Source organism: Bufo bufo, chromosome 4 (genome assembly GCF_905171765.1).
Source record: "Bufo bufo chromosome 4, aBufBuf1.1, whole genome shotgun sequence".
Classification (NCBI taxonomy): Eukaryota; Metazoa; Chordata; class Amphibia; order Anura; family Bufonidae; genus Bufo; species Bufo bufo.
Window position 1 is genome coordinate 240,772,574 of NC_053392.1, and position 25,766 is coordinate 240,798,339.

At 40.8% G+C, this 25,766-nt stretch overlaps 1 protein-coding gene across 1 annotated transcript in view; it reads right to left on the bottom strand.

The window, feature by feature from the left end:
- Nucleotides 1-25,766, bottom strand: part of SLC51A (solute carrier family 51 subunit alpha) — a 45,212-nt gene that overhangs the window by 12,318 nt on the left and 7,128 nt on the right. Inside the window, exons 4-8 of the mRNA XM_040428405.1 lie at nucleotides 24,045-24,118; nucleotides 17,916-18,074; nucleotides 11,784-11,895; nucleotides 9,447-9,593; nucleotides 8,277-8,382 (exon numbers count right to left, since the gene is read on the bottom strand). Of these exons, the coding sequence (XP_040284339.1) occupies nucleotides 8,277-8,382; nucleotides 9,447-9,593; nucleotides 11,784-11,895; nucleotides 17,916-18,074; nucleotides 24,045-24,118 (598 nt within the window). The remainder of the gene's footprint in view (nucleotides 1-8,276; nucleotides 8,383-9,446; nucleotides 9,594-11,783; nucleotides 11,896-17,915; nucleotides 18,075-24,044; nucleotides 24,119-25,766) is intronic.

The following is a 25,766-nucleotide window of genomic DNA, read 5'->3' on the forward strand; positions in this document are numbered from 1 at the left end:
TTGTGGGCATTCCATTACACCATGGTGGGATTATGGAGTAAAGACACCCCCATGCTTTCTTTCATGTTTAAAGGATCCAGAACATACAAAGTCAGTCAGTAAAGGTTTTGCTTTGTGCAGTATTTAGGTTACCTGGTTATACCAAGAGAAAGAAACTGTGTGTTGGACACCTTACTCTAGCGGGCAGGAACCTGGGGAAAGCCGTTTCATGTTTTGTCTATGTATGTCTTTGTATGTAATTCACGCAGCACTTTGTATTTTATTGGGTACCCAGAGCTGATTCTTTATCTCCCTCCTAAGCATACGCCGAGGACGGCTTACCTTAAAGTAAAGGGGAATGTAACATCCTGGAGTATGTCACTAAACTCTTTCTCCCCGCTACAACATGTTAGGTGTATATTTATTGTCATCTTGTGTAATGTATTTTCTAGGCCTGTTTTATATATTTTGCTGTAATTTTCATGTTCACCAGCAGGTGGCAGCAATACGTTTAGCAGGACATTATCTAGTTTAGTATATCTAGATTGGAATAGTTCATTCCAGTCTAGCTCCCCCATCTTGGAGGAGGTGTGGAATGTTCCCACATCCTGCCTCATGGGGAGGAGAAGGAAGTTTAGTTAGTGTACCAGCCCCCCTTCTTGGGGAAGGCTGTGTTGGTAGGAGCTCCCAGAAATAGAGATCCCAACCTAGGATCCAGCCTCGGCTGAGGCCAAAGATCCCTCTTCCCAGACTGAGCCCTCAACCTCAGCTGGTTGATAAGCAAGCAGCACCTCCAGTACTACAGATCTCCAGGAAGAAACATTCCCTGCGAGCAGAACTGTAAGTAACAGATCCAGAGACCAGGAGAAGCCAAATTCCTCCTCAGCTAGTCAGGCCCACACCAAGCAGAAGATAGAGCAGAAGATAGATACCTGCCAGATTCACTAGGCATATGATAAGAAGCAGAATATATATTGATTCCTGCCACATATTGCCAATACCTGCTGGGACCCAAGACTATTGCTGTACTCGTATGGATTATGCTGCATTAAGTAAAGACAAGTTGGATTATATCACCAGTCTGGATCTCATTCCTTATTATCAAAGTTCCTCAATTACTCCTACTAACAACACTCAATTTATTGCAAGTGAGTCAGGATCCAGGAGTCCAGCCGTACCCAGGTAGGAGACACCGTTGACACTACATAGAGACATTATCCCCACTCTGGCATTCCTCACCTGGTACGTGAGTTATATCATCTTAAAGGGCCCTGAGACTATAACCTGCGCACATTGCAATTGGCGTCACAAACAAAAACTATTAATATTGCGCCAGTGTGCATCAGTCCCAATCCGGCTTACTGCACATCCATGCGCAGTGCAAGGAGAAGGAAGCCGATGCTGCGGGTCTGGTGGTGTGGGCAGTGTAAGACATGAAAGGAGGTCTGGAGGAGGAGGAGCAGCAGCAGCACCTAGCCTGCCCTTAAGGCCCTGCAGAGTTTGTGTTTCCCATTCTCATCACCCAGCCCCGGCCCAGTGTGGGTGCTTCCTCCAAGCACCATAGTCTCTGTTCCAGACAAATCCAGCTGCCTTAGGCTCCCCCACCACACCTACAGGGTCACTAATGGGGAGGGGGGCTTTATTACTACTGGAGGCATTACAGTATGAGGAAAATTCTCTCTATTAGACTTCATTCACATAGCCATGGTGTCGCTGTACCCGTGTTGTGGACCCCAAACCGCAGGTCTGTGAAACACAAGCATCGGCCGTGTGCACACTGAATTGTGGTGTAGATCCATTGACTTCAATGGGTCCGCGATCCGCAAGATACAGCGAAACATAGGACAAGTCCTATCTTTCATTGTACCTTGCGGATTAGGGACCCATTGAAGTCAATGGGTCCACGCCGCAATGCAGCCTTCACACGGCCGGTGCCCATGTTTTAGCGGTTTGTTGTCAGCGACATAGACACAGTTAACCAAGGTTATGTTAATGACGCCTTATGAGGCATTATTACTACTACTAGGGGTATTATTGGGGGTGTTATAATTATTTGGCACAATATGGAGGGCACTACTGCTAACAGGGGTACTTTCAAGAGCATTATCACTATTGGGGCACTATTACTAAGGGGAGAACTCTGGGAGAGAATTATTACTATTAGTGGGACTTTGGAGAGCAGTGTTACTATAGGAGGACTATCTATATGGCACAATTTCTACAGTATAGTGTTTGAGGTCCTTGGGGAACACAATCAGCACAGTATTGAGGGTAGCAGCAGGATAACACTGTTGGAGGATCGGGAGGAGGATGGTGATGATAGAAAAGTGAGGAACTTAAGGTGCCATATTTTATTTTTAACTACTGGGCTATACCTTTTATCCTGGGTTGTTTGTGATTCAAGGATATTATGTTTAGGGCATTTTGAGGGTGTGAAATGGGGCTGTGGGTTCTAAAAGAGGGCGTGGCATATGTCCGTAAAACTTTTGGGCTGTCCGTGATTTTTGGTTCAGTTGCCCAGAAAAATTTAAAGAGAAGGTTGGCAACCATGCTGGTAGATTTCCTTTAATGGAAAAAAGATAAAAGCATATAGACAATTTTATACGTGTGCCCCACTATGTATCCTCTGGCTGCACCTGTTTGTATCTGCATGTCATGCGCTCCTGAAGAAGCTTCTTTGACCAACGAACTGTATAAAGCAAACATCTTTCAGGGAAGCTATCAAAGTAAGCTTTATTTACCCAGGAGAAATGGGCAAATAGTGTATGACTGTAATGTTTGGTTTATATGTATTGCAAATAAAATGTTATGCATACTGAAAATAAAAAGAATACAAGACAGTAACATACTATAAATATATATATATATATATATATATATATATACAGTCAGGTCTATAAATATTGGGACATCGAAACAATTCTAAACATTTTTGGCTCTATACACCACCACAATGGATTTGAAATGAAACGAACAAGATGTGCTTTAACTGCAGACTGTCAGCTTTAATTTGAGGCTATTTACATCCAAATCAGGTGAATGGTGTAGGAATTACAACAGTTTGCATATGTGCCTCCCACTTGTTAAGGAACCAAAAGTAATGGGACAGAATAATAATCATAAATCAAACTTTCACTTCTTTTGAATCAAATCGTTTTTATTAAACAATAAATACATATTATAACATAATACAATATGTTGACTTTTTCTTTCTTTAAATTATCCACGATGCAGATTCAGTGAACAACAATACTCATAAGTATATCATCACTCAGTATTATCATGAATCCATACACTACATATACCTTTGCTAAAACATATTATGGGCAAAAAAAATTACCAGAAACTTGACCTTTCCAAACTCCCTCCCCCCCTTACCCTACCCTAACCCCCCAACCCTAACATTGGTCTTGACCATCACATGACTATATAACCACGTGGGTATGAGATAACCATTCAGTCCACATTTTTTCAAACTTCTGAGGGCACCCTCTCTTCACAAACACCCCTTTTTCGAGTACCAGCATGTCATGCACCTTCCGTTCAAACTCACTCAGTGTGGGCGGACTCCCCTGGATCCACCTCATAGCGATCAGTTTCCTGGCCACATATAGCAATCTCCCCGCAGCTACCCTAACCGGTTCATTTCCTCCAATTTCAGACACATACCCCAGAATACACACCTTAGGATCTTTTTGAATTCTTAATGTCAATTTACTATTAATCATCTCTACAACTTCCTCCCAATAATTAGCAACTACTGGACAAGACCACAACATATGTAACAAGTCTGCACCATCTTCCATACACTTTGGGCACTTGTCATCACCTCTTACTCCTATCTTTTTCAGGAACACCGGTGTTTTGTACACTCTGTGTATAATAAATAGTTGGGACAGTTTGCCCTGTTCACTTAGAGACACCTTGGGGACTGCTTCTAAAATATCTTCCCACATATCCTTAGACATATCCCCCACGTCAGCCTCCCACTTTTTCATTCTTGAAAGCGGATATCCCTCTAAGAATTTTTCCATTAGAAGAGCGTACACCTGTGATATTAACCCTCTTTTTCCCCCTCCCGACGGAAGAACAAGCTTATGGACCACCTCCATTTGAGCTATCACACATCCCTTCCGCATCGTGACCCCAAGGGCATGTCTTATTTGAAGATATTTATAAAACCACTCCTTGGGGATATTAACAAACTTTCACTTCTTAATACTTGGTTGCAAATACTTTGCAGTCAATTACAGCCTGAAGTCTGGAACGCATAGATATCACCAGACACTGGGTTTCATCCCTGGTGATGCTCTGCCAGGCCTCTACTGCAACTGTCTTCAGTTCCTGCTTGTTCTTGGGGCATTTTCCCTTCAATTTTGTCTTCAGCAAGTGAAATGCATGCTCAATCGGATTCAGGTCAGGTGATTGACTTGGCCATTGCATAACATTCCACTTCTTTCCCTTAAAAAACTCTCTGGTTGCTTTTGCAGTATGCTTTGGGTCATTGTCCATCTGCACTGTGAAGCGCCGTCCAATGAGTTCTAAAGCATTTGGCTGAATATGAGCAGATAATATTGCCCGAAACACTTCAGAATTCAACCTGCTGCTTTTGTCAGCAGTCACATCATCAATAAATACAAGAGAAACAGTTCCATTGGCAGCCATACATGCCCATGCCATGACACTACCACTACCATGCTTCACTGATGAGGTGGTATGCTTAGGATCATGAGCAGTTCCTTTCCTTCTCCATACTCTTCTCTCCCCATCACTCTGCTACAAGTTGATCTTGGTCTCATCTGTCCATAGGATGTTGTTCCAGAACTGTGAAGGCTTTTTTAGATGTCATTTGGCAAACTCTAATCTGGCCTTCCTGTTTGAGGCTCACCAATGGTTTACATCTTGTGGTGAACCCTCTGTATTCACTCTGGTGAAGTCTTCTCTTGATTGTTGACTTTGACACACATACACCTACCTCCTGGAGAGTGTTCTTGATCTGGCCAACTGTTGTAAAGGGTGTTTTCTTCACCAGGGAATTAATTCTTCGGTCATCCACCACAGTTGTTTTCTGTGGTCTTCATACAAAAATGGAGTGATGTTATTCTCCTGGAAGAAGTCCCTTGTCCTGCGGGCATTGTGTACTGTAGCGTTGTCCTGTTGAAAAACCCAGTCGTTACCACACAGACGAGGGCCCTCAGTCATGAGGAATGCTCTCTGCAACATCTGGACATAGCCAGCGGCCGTTTGACGCCCCTGCACTTCCTGAAGCTCCATTGTTCCACTGAAAGAAAAAGCACCCCAGACCATTATGGCGCCCCCTCCACTGTGGTGCGTAGAAAACATCTCAGGTGGGATCTGCTTGTCATGCCAGTAACGTTGTAAACCATCAGGACCATCAAGGTTACATTTTTTCTCATCAGAGAATAAAACTTTCTTACACCTTTGAATGTCCCATGTTTGGTGCTCTCTTGCAAAGTCCAAACGAGCAGTTCTGCGGCGTTCAAGGAGACGAGGTCTTTGAAGACGTTTTTTGTTTTTGAAGCCCTTCAGTCTCAGATGCTGTCTGATGGTTATGGGGCTGCAGTCAGCACCAGTAAGGGCCTTAATTTGGGTTGAGGATCGTCCAGTGTCTTGACGGACAGCCAATTGGATCCTCCGGCTCACTGCTGATGAAATTTTTTTGGGTCTTCCATTTCACTTTTTTGTTCCATAACCCTCAGGATCATTTAAGAAATTCCAAATGACTGTCTTACTGCGTCCCACCTCATCAGCGATGGCCCGCTGTGAGAGACCCTGCTTATGCAGTTCAACAACCCCACCACGTTCAAAAAGGGAGAGTTTTTTTTGACTTTGCCATCACAACGTGTGACTACCTGACAGAAAATGACAATGAATCCACATCTTTGCTCAGATTCAGCCTTTTAAAGGCATGTGGTCCTAAAATTTTGATCCACTGAAAAACAGCCTGTTTCAGTTTAATCGTTATTAATTTAATGCTCAAAAAATGTTTTGTCTCGCTCTCATTTCTTCTTGTTGCATGTTGAAGCTCTACTTGGAACCTTGTTAAGATCCAACAATGTAAAATAAGATTTTTTGCCATTTTTCAAGTGGTCTTAAACTTTTGATCAGGACTGTATATACAGGGAGTGCAGAATTATTAGGCAAATGAGTATTTTGACCACATCATCCTCTTTATGCATGTTGTCTTACTCCAAGCTGTATAGGCTCGAAAGCCTATTACCAATTAAGCATATTAGGTGATGTGCATCTCTGTAATGAGAATGGGTGTGGTCTAATGACATCAACACCCTATATCAGGTGTGCATAATTATTAGGCAACTTCCTTTCCTTTGGCAAAATGGGTCAAAAGAAGGACTTGACGGGCTCAGAAAAGTCAAAAATAGTGAGATATCTTGCAGAGGGATGCAGCACTCTTAAAATTGCAAAGCTTCTGAAGCGTGATCATCGAACAATCAAGCGTTTCATTCAAAATAGTCAACAGGGTCGCAAGAAGCGTGTGGAAAAACCAAGGCGCAAAATAACTGCCCATGAACTGAGAAAAGTCAAGCGTGCAGCTGCAAAGATGCCACTTGCCACCAGTTTGGCCATATTTCAGAGCTGCAACATCACTGGAGTGCCCAAAAGCACAAGGTGTGCAATACTCAGAGACATGGCCAAGGTAAGAAAGGCTGAAAGATGACCACCACTGAACAAGACACACAAGCTGAAACGTCAAGACTGGGCCAAGAAATATCTCAAGACTGATTTTTCCAAGGTTTTATGGACTGATGAAATGAGAGTGAGTCTTGATGGGCCAGATGGATGGGCCCGTGGTTGGATTGGTAAAGGGCAGAGAGCTCCAGTCCGACTCAGACGCCAGCAAGGTGGAGGTGGAGTACTGGTTTGGGCTGGTATCATCAAAGATGAGCTTGTGGGGCCTTTTCGGGTTGAGGATGGAGTCAAGCTCAACTCCCAGTCCTACTGCCAGTTTCTGGAAGACACCTTCTTCAAGCAGTGGTACAGGAAGAAGTCTGCATCCTTCAAGAAAAACATGATTTTCATGCAGGACAATGCTCCATCACACGCGTCCAAGTACTCCACAGTGTGGCTGGCAAGAAAGGGTATAAAAGAAGAAAATCTAATGACATGGCCTCCTTGTTCACCTGATCTGAACCCCATTGAGAACCTGTGGTCCATCATCAAATGTGAGATTTACAAGGAGGGAAAACAGTACACCTCTCTGAACAGTGTCTGGGAGGCTGTGGTTGCTGCTGCACGCAATGTTGATGGTGAACAGATCAAAACACTGACAGAATCCATGGATGGCAGGCTTTTGAGTGTCCTTGCAAAGAAAGGTGGCTATATTGGTCACTGATTTGTTTTTGTTTTGTTTTTGAATGTCAGAAATGTATATTTGTGAATGTTGAGATGTTATATTGGTTTCACTGGTAAAAATAAATAATTGAAATGGGTATATATTTGTTTTTTGTTAAGTTGCCTAATAATTATGCACAGTAATAGTCACCTGCACACACAGATATCCCCCTAAAATAGCTAAAACTAAAAACAAACTAAAAACTACTTCCAAAAATATTCAGCTTTGATATTAATGAGTTTTTTGGGTTCATTGAGAACATGGTTGTTGTTCAATAATAAAATGTATCCTCAAAAATACAACTTGCCTAATAATTCTGCACTCCTTGTATATATATATATTGCAGGAAGGCGCAAGGGTCCGTCGTTGACGGAAGGTATGTGTCACCAAGGTTCCTGGCCTTGGTGGAGTAAAAGCCAGTTTTTATGTGTCAGCAGCAGTTGCTGTTTGACACCTAGCTATTAAGTATAGCTGTATAGCTGATCCAGGACAGCTCTTACTGGGAGTAGTCAAAGTGCTGTGTGGGTGACTGCTCCCCCTGTTCCAGGCCGAGTCTTGACTGGCCTATAAAAATCCCAGCCGGCAGTGTCAGCTGAGTATGATTACATTTCTCTGACATAGGAGCTCTGGCCAATCGGGTGTGAACTAACACCTAGGATAACAGGTGTCTGTGTTTCTGTATGAACTGTCTAGGTGTGAACGAACACCAAAACTGCAAATGGACTGTCGTACTGTTTTGTTGCCATAAGTGTGAATAAAAAACTGAAGTTTTTTGAATTACAAACTGGTGTTTGCCTCTATACTGCATCCGCTTGTCCTGTCTACCAGAGCGAATCCCACAATAAATATATATATTATTAATAACTGTAATATATATTATTAATAACTGTATTATTTTCCTTTGAAGAATGGTCTTACTTACAGTAAGACCTGGCTTTAAATGCATATGGAGGCACGCAGGGAAGAACTCCGGCACTGCCCAGGATACTAAAAATCGAGGCCTGTAACGTGCTCAGGAGAAGCATCAGCTGAAAAAAATAAGTTTGAAGACGAAATCTGTTATGTACAATACAGTGTATTATAATTCTGTGTGGCTAAGGACATTACCTACTAAAACTACTGTTGCTACCGTATTTTATTTATCGGGTTGTGCAGAGCAATCAGACAACCATAATAAAAGCCATACTCTTGGTAGCTGTGAAGCATTTTAATGCAGACTGTAGTCTGGTACCCCTATGAGACATCCATGCATGTCTACTGGTGATACATTGTCTTGTGCTGCTAAGGGTACTTTCACACTAGCTTTAAAGTTTTCCGGTATTAAGTTCCGTCCTAGGGGCTCAATACCAGAAAAAAAAACGCTTCAGTTTTGTCCTAATGCATTCTGAATGAAAAGCATTCTGTTCAGTATGCATAAGGATGTCTTCAGTTCAGTCACTTTTACGGTATTTGGCCGGAGAAAATACCATAGCATGCTGCGGTATTTTCTCCGGCCCAAAATTCCGGAACACTTGAAATGAAATGGACATATGACACATTGAAATGTATTAATGCTGGATCCGGTACCAAGTGTTCTGGAAAAACGGATCCGGTTTCCCGGTCTGCGCATGCGCAGACCTTTAAAAATGTGCAAAAAATAAATACTGGATCCGTTTTTACGGATGACACCGGAGAGAAGGATCCGGTATTTCAATGCATTTGTTAGACGAATCCGCATCCGGATCCGGAAACAAATGGTATCTGTTTGCACACGGATTTCCGGATCCGGCAGGCAGTTCCGGCAACGGAATTGCCTCCCGGATTCCTGTAACGCTAGTGTGAAAGTACCCTAAGGCAGGAGATTACTGCAAGCAGCCTATCCTTCCTCACACATACATATTAATATCTGTGCCTATGTAAATGATGTAATATTACACTGCTATGATCTCCCAACATAGGATTATATATATATATATATATATATATATATATATATATACACTGTGTATGCATACACATACGTATATTTATGCAATCTCCTTTAAATGACAGTAACAGGAAAATAAGAAAAACAAGGAAAAATGAGAAGTGCTTCTCTGCTCTTGATGCTTACCTGAAAAACTGCAAATTTTGTTTTCATGTTGAATTCAGCCAAGTGATCTTTGGCCACACGGAATAGTATCCCAATTGGCCATAAGGCTAGAATAGTACCAAAACCAAGAATCACATTCATCCATAGTGCAACACTGGTCGCTGAGAGCTGAAATTCACAAAAAATATTTGGAAGTTACAAGACATGCTTCAGTATTATCTAAGGCCGGGTTCACATTACCGTTTAGTTTCCCGTTATTCTGATCCATCAGAAGAACAGAAAAGTAAACAAAAAAGACGGATTCTGTATTTTAAGTATGCTCAGTTATGCACATTTTGCATCCGTTTTAGCCATTTCCATCTGAGATCCCTTATAAATTTTAGATGGAAAAAAAAGTCCTCCTAAAATAACGGATCAGAAGAACGGGAAACTAAATGGCATTGTGAACCAGGCCTACGTTGTTTCACAATGAAGGCTGGGCTTTTGGTGTACAAGGTCAAATTTATCTTTCTGTTATTTGCAAAAAACTTATCTGTGGCAAAGGTTCTACTTAGTGACGTTTTTAATGCCAGAATACTGGAATTCAGGACGTGATAAATTTTTACCTATGTCTTTGAAAATGCCTTTTTATTTTTAGCTAAAACGCTGCAGCCAAATGTTACATGCTGGCCAACAGGAAATTATGAAATGCCCAACAAACACTGTTTTTTGTAGTGTTGTTTTCAAACTGTTTTCTTGTGTTTTTGTTCCCTTGGCATTTTTTTTATTCCAGTATGCCAGTTTTTTTGCCATTTTCCCAAAAAAGCTTATAAAGAAAAATGCAAAAATGTTATGGCCCTTTTTACAAGCTAAAATAAAATGCCAAGAGAAGAGTAGTGTGGTGGAACCATAAGGATGATACGGTGCCCACTGGTCTCAATGGATGTACACACCCTGTTGACGTTAACTAAGATGTGGGTTGCTTCAGTTACGTCTATAGATAGGAAAGAAATCCCTTTTTTTAAGTAAACAATACTAAAAAGTACATAGAAAAAGTGGTTCACAAGGGGGCACTTTTTCTATGTACTTTTTAGTATTGTTTACTTTATGTATCTCTTCTTAGAGACAATCATACAGATTTATTTTTTCTCTATAAGACATCTTGCCTCGGTTACCCATAGCAGCCAATTACACCACAGCTTTCATTTAATACTCTGCGCTTGAAAAACCAAAGTTGTGTTGTAATTGGTTGCTGTGGGAAACAAAGTTTTTTTCTTTTAGTTTTCATAAATCTGCTTTTGTGTACTACATTGCATTACACATTGCTATCCCCTTATACGCTTTGTATAAGGGGATAGCAATGTGTAATGCAATGTAGTACACACATAGACAAAAGCAGATTTATGAAAACTAAAAGAAAAAAACTTTGTTTCCCACAGCAACCAATTACAACACAACTTTGGTTTTTCAAGCGCAGAGTATTAAATGAAAGCTGTGGTGTAATTGGCTGCTATGGGTAACCAAGGCAAGATGTCTTATAGAGAAAAAATAAATCTGTATGATTGTCTCTAAAAAGAGATACATAAAGTAAACAATACTAAAAAGTACATAGAAAAAGTGCCCCCTTGTGAACCACTTTTTCTATGTACTTTTTAGTATTGTTTACTTTATGTATCTCTTTTTAGAGACAATCATACAGATTTATTTTTTCTCTATAAGACATCTTGCCTTGGTTACCCATAGCAGCCAATTACACCACAGCTTTCATTTAATACTCTGCGCTTGAAAAACCTAGTCTAGCATAAGGACTATGGGGGTCGTTTATTAAGACCGGCGTTTTAGACACCGGTCTAAATAAGCTCCTGCGCCGCTGGTGGTGTATCTGCCGGCCTCTATATAACTTTGGTGGATCCACCGCCACTTCTAAATCTACACCACCTCCCTTGCTGGCGTAGATTGAGCCAATTTTCTACTCTTAAAACAGGCGTAGAAAATTATGAATGAGATGGACCTGACAGCCCATCCCCTTTCCCCACCCAGGCCATGACCACTGCTTTAGATCTGGAGTGAGCAGGGAAAAGTTGCAAATTGCGGTGTAAAGAACCCACTATGTGAACAGACTACTGCAGCACAAATTCTGCAGCTCCATGCCTGGTACCTATGTTACATTTCCAAGACTGGCATTCCCCAGGACATACACAAAAAACAAGAGGTTCCATTGGGCTCATGAGTGTTTTGTGGAAGAATTCCATTAAAGTGTATATGAATATCAAGCACATAGATGCCTGTATAATTGTGAAATGTACCGCAGGGCGGACTGCACAGGAGTCTCACGGAGCTTACAGAGGTAATGTTACATTTACACAAATAACGTCTCACATTTTCTGTATTGTAAATGCCATCAGTCCAGAGAATCAAGCCAATGAAATTAAACAGTGGCTTCAAGAATGCCATCTGCAAGACACATATGATGAAGAGGTTCACCTTCCTCCTGCAAAGAAAGAAACATAGGACGTATTCAGATGAAAATTATGTAAGCTACATAATAACAAGTCACCAGAGCAGTTATTAGTGATCTGAAAACCAGTTCTATTCCCAGAAGCAAGCTATGATATCACTTTAAGAATACTGCATTACAAACTTGTTATATAGACCAGGAATTATCAACCTCCTGCACTCCAGCTGTTATGAAACTACAACTCCCAGCAGGCTCCATTCACTTCTGTGGGAGTTCCAAGAACAGCCAAGCAAGTGTACATGTTGAGAGTTGTAGTGTCACAACAGCTGGAGGCTGCTGATCCTGGATATAGACTAATGGGAGTTACTTTATAACAGTATAGCCAGTTACACAGGAGACTATGTTAACCACCAACAGAAATGTATTTCTCTAATAAAAGGTAACTTTTTTTGGATATATTTTCCAGTTCCAATAACTTAAACTAAAAGAGGAGCTAATATTCTCAAACAATGGAAAATCCAGCATCTTACAATCCTAAAATCACGAGGTTTATTTCACATCATTAATTATTGTCAGCATTACGTCCTGTACCTTTGATGTATTTCGGGCACGTGCTTTGTGATTTTAAATGCTATGTACACCTTTGGAGGCAATTTTTTTTATGATTGCATTTTACTCATTTTTGCCTAAATTTTTTTTTCAATTGGCCTTCATTAAAAATATTGAGCTGTTCTGTCACAAAGGATTAACTGTTTTTCTAGCTGTGTGAATTGTCCTTTCACTTTTTTTGGGGGTACTATCTCTCCTTGAGGAGAGAGCGCCTTGGGAGGAGACTTATAGGCTATACATACTCCTCTGGAATTCTGGGAAGAAAGGGATGCAAATGAGCTCTTAACAAGCTGTGCCTCTAATGCCACTAGATATAAAGCAGCTATCCTATAAGTCAATGTTCAGCTCTTTAAATAGGCCTTGAGACATGACTCGAATATTAGATAAGCCAGCACCTCATCTGCAGACAGCTGTTTCAGGGTAATTGCTCTTCATCAGTGCAGAGCAGAGAGTACTGGCTTAACTGATACACCAAGAATGGTAATTTCATAGAGGACTTTGCAGGTTAGCTGACGGTCCTCATTAAGTGATCCTTCTATTTGTCTTGATGATGAAGAGCTTCAGGTGCAGGTGTCATGTCCTTGAAATACTGCTGTAGAACAGTGCACACGAGGACAGGAAATGATCTGGACATAGTCTTCTTTCATTACTCTGCCGCAGGAATGAGTAAGGAAAATGAAACACTTACTGGGAAATCCAATAAAAACCTCTCTGCTGTCCTGGCAGAGTATCCGCTGAGTACTGCTTTATGAAAGGGCAGAATACTTGAGATCACATTTATATTTCTCTGTAACACAGCACTATAAAAATGTACCTGTTACTAAAAGCTAGACACCATAGGCTAGATTTATCATTAGCTCAAGTCAGAAAAATGGAGTGAAAAAGTCGCAAATTTGTGCGCAATCGCTTAAACTGTGCAAAAATTAGCGACTTTTATTGGCTCTGCACTATGCTCACCAGTTTTTTTAAAGTGGGCGTGTTTTCTTATGTAAATGATTCTCTAGACAGATTTATTATTGCGACAATTTAAAAAGTCACAAAAAGTCTGTTCGCCGATGACTTAATGTTATCAATTACTAACCCTATTATTTCCTTCCCTTCACTACTAAAACTAATTGACTCTTTCTCCAAAGCATCGGGCCTAACAATAAATCATACCAAATCTGAACTAATGCTTTGTAATACACCAGAAATAACAAAAACCTTACTTTTACAAAAGTTCCCCTTTCAGTGCAGACCGAAGCACGTCTCCTACCTGGCGGTCTCGATACCGAGTTCACTAGAGAACACATATAAAATAAATTACCTATCAATGTTTCGTAAGGTACGCCAGGATCTAGCTTCATGGCAGAAACTTCCAGTATCTTGGGTGGGGAGGATTAACATAATTAGGATGGTTACGCTTCCAAGATTATTGTACTTATTTAGAGCCCTCCCAGTACCTGTCCCACTATCGGACTTGAGATCCCTTCAGGGAGACGTGCTTAGGTTTATATGGGCGAATAAACGCCCTCGCATTGCCAAATCAATTATGTGTAGGCACAGGACAGTCGGGGGGCTTTCTGTCCCGGACCTTTTAAAATATTATAAAGCTGCCAGACTAGCCCAAATGTTCCTAACCCACCTAGATCCGAAACTACATCCCTTGTGGATTGAAATGGAGGCCTCTAGTTTCTCTCCATACTCCTGGAGGGCTTTGATCTGGAATGTTAGCAGTATTCTGCGTACTATTAAGTCTATCTCACCGCTATCTTATTACTCATTACTCCTGTGGAGATCGGTTAGATTTAAGAATAACTTGCAATCCAAACCCTCCCCCCTAGTCTACCTATTAGGGAACCCGCAGTTCTCCCCGGGTCTCCAACATCGCAACTTTTCATGGTGGTTAAACAATCGATTATGTATGCTTCATAAGTTCCTATCTAGAGGTAAATTGTTAACAATTGACAACTTCAGGGAGATCCACTCCCCCCCACCTGGGGAGAATTTGCGTCTGAACCAAGTGTTCTCCTTCTTGAAGTCATTGCAAATGTCAGATGGGAACATTTCGTTCTCCCCATTTGAAAGATCAATTACATATTCCCTTTATAGGCAGGGGTTACTCTCTCGTATTTATGGCTTACTCTGTTACGTACCTGAAGAGGTTAAATTACCTTATATGAAGGCCTGGGAGGAGGACATGCAACTGGAATCCTCTTTCCCCAAATGGTATCAAAGATCGCAGACCCTTACAAAAGGATCCTGGCAGGTCACATTAGCTGAAACCTCAATTAAATTACTTCACAGAACCTATATGGTCCCTACTAGACTCAATCGTATATACCCGGAGGTTTCTCCCAATTGCTTTAGAGGTTGCGGAGAAGAGGGATCTATGCTCCACATTTGGTGGACTTGCCCAATCGTTAGAAGGCTATGGGCCCAAACAACTGCACTATTGTCTACAGTTTTACAATGTGATTATCCTATGACACTTCCCTTGTGCTTATTGGGCGATAAACCACATTGGCTGACATTTGCTAAGTTTAAACTTTCCCAACACATATTGATGGCCGCCAGGATCCACATAGCCTTTAAGTGGCGTACCGATGCTCTTTGCTTCCAAATGGTGCTTGACAGGATTAACAAAATTCTCCAATGTGAAAAATTATCTGCCATACGCACTGATACATTCTGTTCATTTGAGAGGGTTTGGGATCCGTGGCTGTCCTCCTCCTATGCCCCGGATATACGCTACAGTATTTCCTTATAAGCTCCTATGTCAAGCTTCACTCGATGTTTGGGTCTTTATCTGATGCACGATGCCCTCACCCGGGTCTGACGGAACTTCATCTACTATGAATATACTGACTTTTGAACAAACATGTATATGCCTTGAACATTTATTGTTTTTTCTGTATTTCCTTTGAAATATTTTGTTATGTATGTCTTTTTGCTTAAATTTCTCAAAAACCAAATAAATGTTTTTTGAAACTAAAAAGTCACAAAAAAAGTCGCAAAGAAATGCGCAAAATCACTCCAGTGCGGACCATGCTTATCTTATGCGACTTTTTAAAAGAACATGCGACTTTTCCATAAAGACGTGCGACTTTTGTAAAGCCGCTTACTGATGGATAAACTGCTACCATCAAACCACATTTATCACAGTCTTAAAGGGCCGATCATAAATCTGACTTAGCCAAAACGGACTTTAGCCATATGTTAAAGTGGAGTGAGCTGTCAGAGTAATGATAAATCTGGCCTCATAAATATATGTGAATGGGGGATCTGCCAACTAAGATTGAGTATAGCTTGCACTTTTTACATTCATTCCACAAGACTGATATTTATGAGATTATATAAGGTAATAACTATGTTTGTAACATTGGTATTTATGGCTTTATTGCACATTGTTCAGATGTAAAATGAAAAGCATCAGCCTAATGCCTAATTCACACATCAGTGTTCGGTCAATGATTTTGAGCCAAAATCAGGTGTGGCTCTAAACACAGAACAGGAGCAGATCTTTCCTTTATACCTTATGTCTGTGGAGGCTCCACTCCTGGTTTTGGCTCACAATCACTGAACAAAACACTGACGTGTGAATGAGGCTTAATACTATGCAGGCCCCCTTATGCTGTCAAAGCTACAGCACCATTCACGACCTCAGCACAATGTATGGAGCTGTGCCTCCATAGCGCTGCAGCCCCTTCAATTAGCTGATCGTGAGGGTGCAGGGAGTCAGACCCCCACCAATCTGATACTGATGACCTGAATAGGTCATCTATATTAAAGTGCTGGAAAACACCTTTAATACAACACTGGTCTGTATTCCCTATTAGGCCCTATTTAAAACACTAATCTAGGCTCTAATCATTTCTCCCCTGAACAACTGTAACCCATTACTAACTGGCCTTTCATTTAATCGACTGTCTCCACTTCAGTCCTTCATGAACAGAGCAGCCAGGCAGACCTGTCTAGTAGTTTTACTAAGGCCTCATGCTTACGACCGTGGTTTTTTTTTGCGGTCCACAAATTGTGGATCAGCAAAACACGGATACCGGCCCATGCGCATTCCACATTTTGCGGAACAGACCGTTTGGCCCATAATAGAGCAGTCCTTTGTCTTTAATACGGACTGGAATAGGGCATGTTCTAGATTTTTGCAGATGCCATGGAACGGACATACGGACAAAAAATACGCTCGTGTGCATGAGAAGGGTTGCCAACTGTCCAGAAATTTCTGGACAGTCCGTAAAAATAGGTGAATTTTTTCCTGTGTCTCTGAGAGAAAAAAAAAGACGTGTGCGTGATTTTTTTTTTAGGCTGGTTGTTCTTGAGTAGATTATTTTGGCGGTAATTATCATTTTGCAGCTCACATTAAATGCTGGTAATGAGTTCTTATCAGTGTATTAAACTATATATAAATATTACTTATCATTCATTATGGTTTTCCAGTTTGTCCGTAATTTTTTTTGCTCTCCATGATTTTGGGATAAGTTGTCCAGAAAATATAAATATTCTGGTTGGCAACCCTGTGCATGAGCTCTAACTCCTCTGCTCTGTCCCTCCTCACTTCTGTAGAATTAAATATGAAACACTTCGGGCCAGATTTATCATGAGTCTGACAGCTCACTCCACTTTCACATAAGGCTAAAGTCAGTTTTAGCCAAGTCAGATTTATGATCGGCCATTTCAGACTGTAATAAATGTGGTTTGACAGTAGCAGTTTATCCGTCAGTAAGCAGCTTTACAAAAGTCGCACATCTTTACGAAAAAGTCGCACATTTTTATGAAAAAGTCGCATGTTCTATTAAAAAGTCTCATAAGATAAGCATGGTCCTCACTGGAGTGAAATTGCGACTTTTTTGCGACTTTTTTGCGACTTTTTAAATAGTCCCAATAGTAAATCTGTCTAGAGATTCATTTACATAAGAAAACACGCCCACTTTCAGAAAACTGGCGAGCATAGTGCAGAGCAGAAAAAAGTCGCAAATTTGTGCGCAGTTTTAGCATTTGGGACTTTTTTTGGGACTTTTTCACTCCATTATTCTGACCTGAGCTTATGATAAATCTGGCCCTTCTAGTCTACAAATCTCTCCACAAGCTGCACATCTTGGCTCTCATGTCCATGTACTATCCCTAAGCCCTCATTCACACATCAGTGGTTTGGTCAGTGATTGTGAGCCCAAACCAGGAATGGAGCCTCCACAGACATAAAGTATAAGGGGGGAGATCCGCACCTCTTCAGTGTTTGGAGCCGCACCTGGTTTTGGCTCAAAATCACTGATGGAAATCGCTGACTTGTGAATGAGGCATAAGACCTAAGACATTCATCCTCTCTCATTACTTCCTCCCACTCCTGTCTGGATATGGAACCTATAACCCCAGACCATTAGATTTCTTCTTTCTCCACCTTGCAGGCTACCTTGTGTCTGAAGGTTAGTAAACAGTGTGGTCAATCTTACCTGGTCAGTTTGATGCGAGGGAGGCAGCAGCAGCAGCAGCAACATGGTCCAGTGTTGATGTGAAGATCAGTGGATTCAAATTTCTTGACAATTGCATTTCTTCCCCCATAGCCTTCTATTATAACCATTAAGATGAGGTAGAAGCAAACTGCAAAATACCTTCGACACAAATGAGTTACCATGTTTTAATTTAAATAGAAACTTAAAGAAGCAACATTATTTTATGAGCATTTTTATTCCCTTGTGGGGGAGGGGTACCATACTGAATGGGGGAGATTTATCAAAACTGGTGTAAAGGAAAACTATCTTAATTGCCAATAGTAAAGTGTTTCAATAAAAAAAAGTCCCTTTCTCATAAAAAGAGACATAAAATTGTAAAAAAAATAGAAAAATAAAAAACAGATATATTAGGTTTCACTGTGTGCATAACAACCTGCTCTATTAAAATATCAAATGATCCACACCGTCTGGTCAACACCGTAAAAAAAAAAAAAAAACTGTGCTAAAAAAAAGCCATTTTTTGTCACCTTTCATCACAAAAAGTGTAATACCAAGTGATCAAACAGTCATATGTACCCAAAAATAATACCAATTAAGCCGTCATCTCATCCCACAAAAAAATGAGACTCTAAAAATAAAAGAGATATGACTTTCAGAAAATGGAGGCATAAAAATATCATTTATTTGTTTCAAAAATGCTTTTATTGTTGAAAACCAAAATATATTAAAAAAACAGACATATTAGTTATAGCCGCGTCCGTAACAACCTGCTCTATCAAAATTTTACATGACCTAACCCGTCTGGTGAACACCATAAAAGATTTATAAAAACTGCTAAAATAAAAGCTATTTTTTGCCACCTTTTATCAAAAGTGTAATTCCACGTGATCAAAAAAGTCATATGTGCCTAAAAATAATACCAATCAAACCGTCATCTCATCCCACAAAAAATAAGACACTAAGACAATATCCCAAAAATAAAAAAGATATGGCTTTCAGAAAATAAAGACACTAAAACATGATATTTTTGTTTCAAAAATGCTTTGTTTAAAACCAAAAAATATTTTAAAAAAGACATATTAGGTTTTGCCACATCCGTAACAACCTGCTCTAGAAAAATATCACATGAGCTAACCTGTCAGATGAACACTGTAAAAAAAACGTACCAAAAAATAAAATTTTTGTCACCTTACATCACAAAAAGTGTAATAGTACTTTTTGATCATTTAGTATGTACCCCAAAATAGTACCAATCAAACCGTCATCTTATCCCACAAAAACATGATACCCTACCTAAGACAATCGCCCAAAAAATAAAAAAAATATGGCTTTCAGATTGTTTTTCTTTCAAAAATGCTTTTATTGCGTAAAATCAAAATATATATAAAAAATAGACAAATTAGGTATCAACGCGTCCGTAACAACCTGCTCTATAAAAATAGCACATGATTAACCCTGTCAGGTGTAAACCATAAAAAAATGTAAATGATTTATTTCAAAAATGCTTTATTATGTAAAACTGAAAGAAAAAAAAAATTAGACCTATTTGGTATTGTCATGTCCATAACAACCTGCTCTATAAAAATAGCACATGATCTAACCTGTCAGATGAACACTGTAAAAAACAAAAACATAAAAACTGTGCCAGAACAGCCATTTTTTGGTTACTTTGCGTCACAAAAAACTTAAAAGAGAGCAATCAAAAGTCATATATACCACAAAATAGTACCAATAAAAGTGTCACCTTATCCTATAATTTCCAAAATGGGGTAACTTTTTTGGAGTTTCTACTCTAGGGGTGCATCAGGGGGTCTTTAAATGTCATATGGCAACTTAAAATTATCCCAGTGAAATCTGCCCTCCAAAATCGATATGGCGCTCCTTTCTTTCTGCACCCTGCCGTGTGCCCATACAGCAGTTTACGACCACATGTGGGCTGTTTCTGTAAACTGCAGAATCGGGGTAATAAATATTGAGTTTTCATTGGCTAGTAACTCTTGATGTGTTACAGGAAAAATTTATTAAAATAGAAAATCCGCCAAAAAGTGAAATTTAAAAATGTAATCTCTTTTTTCCTTTAATTTTTGTGGAACGAATAAAGGGTTAACAAAGTTTGTAAAATCAGTTTTGAATAACTTGAGGGGTGTGATTTCTACAATGGGGTCATTTATGGGTGGTTTCCACTATGTAAGCCCCACAAAGTGACTTTAGAATTTAAGTGGTCCTTAAAGGGACCCTGTCACCTCCAAAACACATTTTAAACCAACATCATTACCTTACAGTAGCCCCCAGTGTGTTCCTAATCATGTTTTTCATTCCTCCGCTGGTTGTTGTATACTTTATAAAAACGCTGTTTTAGTCTACATGCACACGAACGGTGTTTGTTTCCGTGTCCGTTTTTTTTATGGATAGGATGCGGACCAATTCATTTCACAGGGTCCGCAAAAAATGCAGACAGCACACCGTGTGCTGTCCACATCAGTATGTCTGTTGCATAGCCCAACAAAAAAATAGAACATGTCCTATTCTTGTCCGTTTTAGGCATTGTTACAATAGATCCGCAAAAAAAAACGGATTTTTTTTTTTGCGGATCCGCAATTTCTGGACCGCAAAACACATACAGTCGTGTGCACGTAGCCTTAATCTGTGTTTTCGCTATCCTCAGAGTCAGCTTGAAGTCAAGGGGGCAGCGGCCCTCTTGTTGCAAGTCAAGCTAAGCCCACCCCTTACCCGTCCTCCCTTCACTGTGATTGACATGCTGCTGTGAGGCTGGTATCGTGCAAGTCTTGCGCATGCGCGGTGTGCTCCTTGTCACTGCGCGATCCCGTCTCCGGCTCCTGCACTCAGCCGGCCGCTTTCCTCTCTCTGCTCATGCGCCAAGCACGCGCACGATGGAAAAGCCCGGCGCATTCGTAGAGAGAGCAAAGCGGCCGGTTGAGTGCGGGAGCTGGAGACGGGATCGGGCAGTGACAAGGAGCGCACACGCATGCGCGAGACTTGCACGATCCCAGCCTCACAGCAGGATGTCAATCACAGTGACGGGAGGATGGGTAAGGGGCGGGCTTAGCTTGACTTGAAGCAAGGAGGCCGCTGCTCCCTTGACTTCAAGCTGACTCTGAGGAGAGCAAAAACACAAATTAAGGCCTCATGCACACGGCCGTGCTGTTTTTTGCGGTCCGCAAACTGCGGATCCGCAAAAAACGGAAGCCGCCCGTGTTGCCTTCCGCAATTTGCAGAACGGGCACCGGCAATATAAATGCCTATTCTTGTCCGCAAAGCGCGGACAAGAATAGGACATGCTATATTTTGTTAACGGAGCTGCGGAACGGAGCCACAGATGCGGACAGCAAAGGTTAACAGCCAAACAAAACTCTATATTTATTGCCCTGATTCTATAGTTTACAGAAACACCCCATATGTGGTCGTAAACTGCTGTACGGGCACACGGCAGGGCACAGAAGGAAAGGAGCACCATATGGTTTTTGGAAGGCAGATTTCACTGGGATAATTTTAAGCTGCCATGTCACATTTGAAGACCCCCTGATGCACCCCTAGAGTAGAAACTCCAAAAAAAAAAAACATTTTAGAAATTACAGGATAAGGTGGCAGTTTTGTTGGTACTATTTTAGGGTACATATGATTTTTGGTTGCTCTATATTGCACTTTTTGTGAGGCAAGGTAACAAAAAATTGCTGTTTTGGCACAGTTTTTATTTTTTGTTATTTACAGTGTTTATCTGACAGGTTAGATCATGTGGTATTTTTATAGAGCAGGTTGTTACGGACACGAAAATACTAAATATGACAATAATAAAGCACTTTTGAAAAAAAAAGGATTTATTTTGAAAGCCATAGTTTTTTATTTTTTTAGTCGATTGTCTTAGGTAGGGTCTCATTTTTTGCGGTATGAGATGATGGTTTGATTGGTATAATTTTGGGGTGCGTATGACTTTTTGATCGCTTGCTATTACACTTTTTGTGATGTAAGGTGACAAAAAATTGCTTTTTGACACCGTTTTTATTTATTTATTTTATACGGTGTTAGATCATGTAGTATTTTTATAGAGCAGGTTGTTACGGGCGCGACGATAACTAATATGTATACTTTTTATTTTATTTAAGTTTTACACAATAACAGCATTTTTAAAACAAAAAAAATCCTGTTTTAGTGTCTCCATAGTCTGAGAGCCATAGTTTTTTTATTTCTTTGGCGATTTGTCTTAGGTAGGGGCTCATTTTTTTGTGGGATGAGGTGATAGTTAGATTAGTACTATTTTGGGGGTATATGCCTTTTTGATTGCTTGGTGTTGCACTTTTAGTGATGTAAGGTGACAAAAAATTGTTTATTTAGCACAGTTTTTATTTTTTATTTTTTGACAGTGTTCACCTGAGGGGTTAGGCCATGTGATATTTTTATAGAGCCGGTCGATACGGATGAGGCGATACCTAATATGTCTACTTTTCTTATTTTCCCTATTTTTTACAAAATGTTTTTACTATATTTTGGGAAAAGGACGCTTTTTTTTTTTTTTTACTTGAAACTTTTTTTGGGGAAAACTTTATTTATTTTTACTTTTTTTAACTTAATTTTTTGTCCCACTGTTGGACTTCAAATTTTGGGGGTCTGATCCCCTTTGCAATGCATTACAATACTTCTGTATTGTAATGCATTGGCTGTAAGTGTATTACTCAATGTAATTCACTTACAGCCTGCTTGCCTGTGAGATCCAGGGGGCTGGATCTCACAGGCTCTCCCGGAAATCAGCCACGATGCCTAAGGAAGGCATAGGGATGCCTTCCCTGCCATCGGGTCCCTGTCACAGAAGCGCGGGGACCCGATGGCCACCCCACACGTCTGAAGCCCGCACGTACCACAGTCAGCGCTGACCGCAGCCGTGCAGGGGTTAATGCGCTGGCATAGGTGATTTCACTGATTCTGGCTCATACAGCAGGGGTCCTGCTATCAGTGACTGCCGGACCTCTGCCGCTGATCGGGTGCGTGCAGGATCACCATCACCTACATGTACTTCTCTGGGCTTCAAGTCACGTCCAAAGATGACGTACATGTATGTCATCGGGCGTTAAGGGGCTAAGGTGAAAAATGGCAAGGTCCTCAAGGTGTTAAAGGGGCTGTCCCAACAAAAAATGGACTACGTTTGAAATGCTACCGTTGCAAGACATTTATTTCATTATAATGATAACCCCTGATGTTCAATCTATAGTAATGAAGACGTTGTGCTACTGAGTTGAATATGCAGGTCACACATGCTCAGTTCCATCTTGCAACTGCTGGATCTTCTTATAGATACTGTGCCACTTACAGGGATAGAGCTGTAGCAGTAAGAACACACCCCTGTTCTGTAACAGGTTGAAAGCTACAGCAGAAAAGACATGACCCTTGAGCTTTGACAAAGAGAGAGCTGCAGTAGAAAGGACACACCCCCTGAGCTGTGACAGGGAGAGAGCTGCACCAGAAAAGACACACTCCTTGAGCCGACAGGAAGAGAGCTGCGTCCAGAGCAACTAGAGCAAGGGTACACAACCTTTTCTGGTTGGGGGCCACATTGTCAGACTAAAGGAATCCCAAGGGCCGAAAAATAAAAGTTAAAGGGGTATTACCAACTGATATACTGTATTTATTGCATATTGTACATACAGTATATACTATAAATGTCTGGTTATGCCTCCAGGATTCACATCTAATGGGAGAATACATGAAAAATGCATGTGAGCAGCCACAAGACATAGACATACATGTCTGTCACCAGATGGTTGGGGGCCACACAGAATGATATCGAGGGCCGCATGTGGCCCCCGGGCCACAGGTTGTGCACCCCTGAACTAGAGCAATGGATGGGCAGATATTTGGACCCATGTGAGGCGGCTGGTTCTAGCTTTGCTAGAAATAGATTGTCATGTGCTACATGATGTTTGATTTTCATTTTCACATCTTAATCACAATCTTCATCCTGGGATAACCCTTTCAAGTTATTGCATCTGCTTTATACCTGAAACAGCGCCTTTTAAAGTAATAAAAGGTTGTTTGATTAGAGAGATTAGATTTCTTAAGAATTTTTTTTTATCTAGCAGATATACATATATTATCTTTCATCATTGACCCAATACTCACGTGCCAATAGCAATTTCTACAAACATGGCTGAACGAGGAATCCACAGACCCAAACAGGTAATTGTTGAGATGACCTAGAGCAATATATCACAATGTCATCACAAGATGAATGAATACAATGAAGAGTCCATTGTAAGGAGTCTGGCAGATAGACTTGGTACATCTAAACCCTAGGTCGGCAATGAGTGAATGGACTGGTAGGTCACAACGCATTGGTTCAACTCTGAGCGGCCTCTCTTCTGCTTTGGCTACCAGCCTGACTGACCAACTGAACCTATTGCTTATGTCACTTTTTGGGCAAAGCATTCCAAAAAGCACAGATAAAAGGAGAGTCCTGCAGGCTGTACACGATTCTGCAGCTCAGCCACAGTACCAGATACAGGTGTGCTATTGTTTCTGGGGAAAAGGTAGATCCTGTTTTCTTATCGCAGACAATCCCTTTAAACATTTTAAGAATTTAAATACATGTCCACCTTTTGTAAGTGCAGTTTGTGACCTAAATAAAGTTACTTCTTTTTTTGTTAAAACAAGATATAGATAACTTCTGTATTTCTGCAATAGATAGTCCTGAAATAAACTATGTACAGGTGCTATGTGGAATCTATTGTGAGGAAAGGACAGATTGTGCACATAACTTCTTATGTGAAACGCATCTTTTTATTCTTTTATACTAACTGTATAAGTGTTGGACTAATGCAGAGCTGTGTGCACTAAGAGCAGAGCGGTCCACAGTACTGCCATAGAAGTCAATACGTTATTTTCTGCTTTCTTTTCTTATATCCAGGTGATTGGATCAGACCGGACACAAGATAAAGGAGTGAAAATGAAAAGAGTAGTAATGGAGAGGAATGATGTTATAGTTAGCTACTATACCTATCTAGAGCTTCACGATGCCAGATAGTGGCATAACTAGAACTGACTGGACCCCTCAGCAAATTTTTGAATGGGGGCTCCCCCTCGGTCCCCTTATTACAGACCTCAGACTGGACTAAAAAAATACAGGACAGAACTCCTGTATAACAGAAACCAGGCGAATCTGTGATGCTCCCCATAGACTTCTATTATGACAGAATGCCTCCTAAAGGCTTCCGTGGTGCATTCCGTCATAGAATTCCCTTATGGTCCGTGATAACGGAATCCATAATGGAATTGCCAGAAAACCCGAACGCCAGAAGCGAACTTCAAAACATGAAGTTCACTCATCACAAGTTATGACTCTGGGAAGGAGGGTAGTGAAAAATGAAAACGTAAAAATGGAAAATTGCCTGGTCGTCTAAAAGTTAAAAAAAGAGGAGAGGTTGCATCTGTCTTTTATAATTTCTCTCCTTTTATGATCCACTCCTGATTTGGCCTCCAAAAAAACTGCATCAGGAAACCTGACCGTGTGGCCATACTCTTACGTTCACACAACGGATTTTACATGTCTCTTCTCGACGCAGCTGCCGCTCCATGATCCTCGCCACAGCCTCCCATTGATATGTATGGGAGGCAGAAAGGACGCAGCTGCCCGTGTCCAGCGTGTTTTCAGTGAAATTTCGGTGTGGCTGTCTGTGCCAAAATTCCGCTGTAAAGTCCGTGGTGTGAACATCCCGTAAGAGTAATAAAATAAGCATTTACAGATCTGTCATTGACGTAGTCAAACTTCACAAATGAAGTTCACAAATGGTTCTTCTAGGGCAGGGATGCACAACCTGTGGCCCTCCAGCTGTTGCAAAACTACAA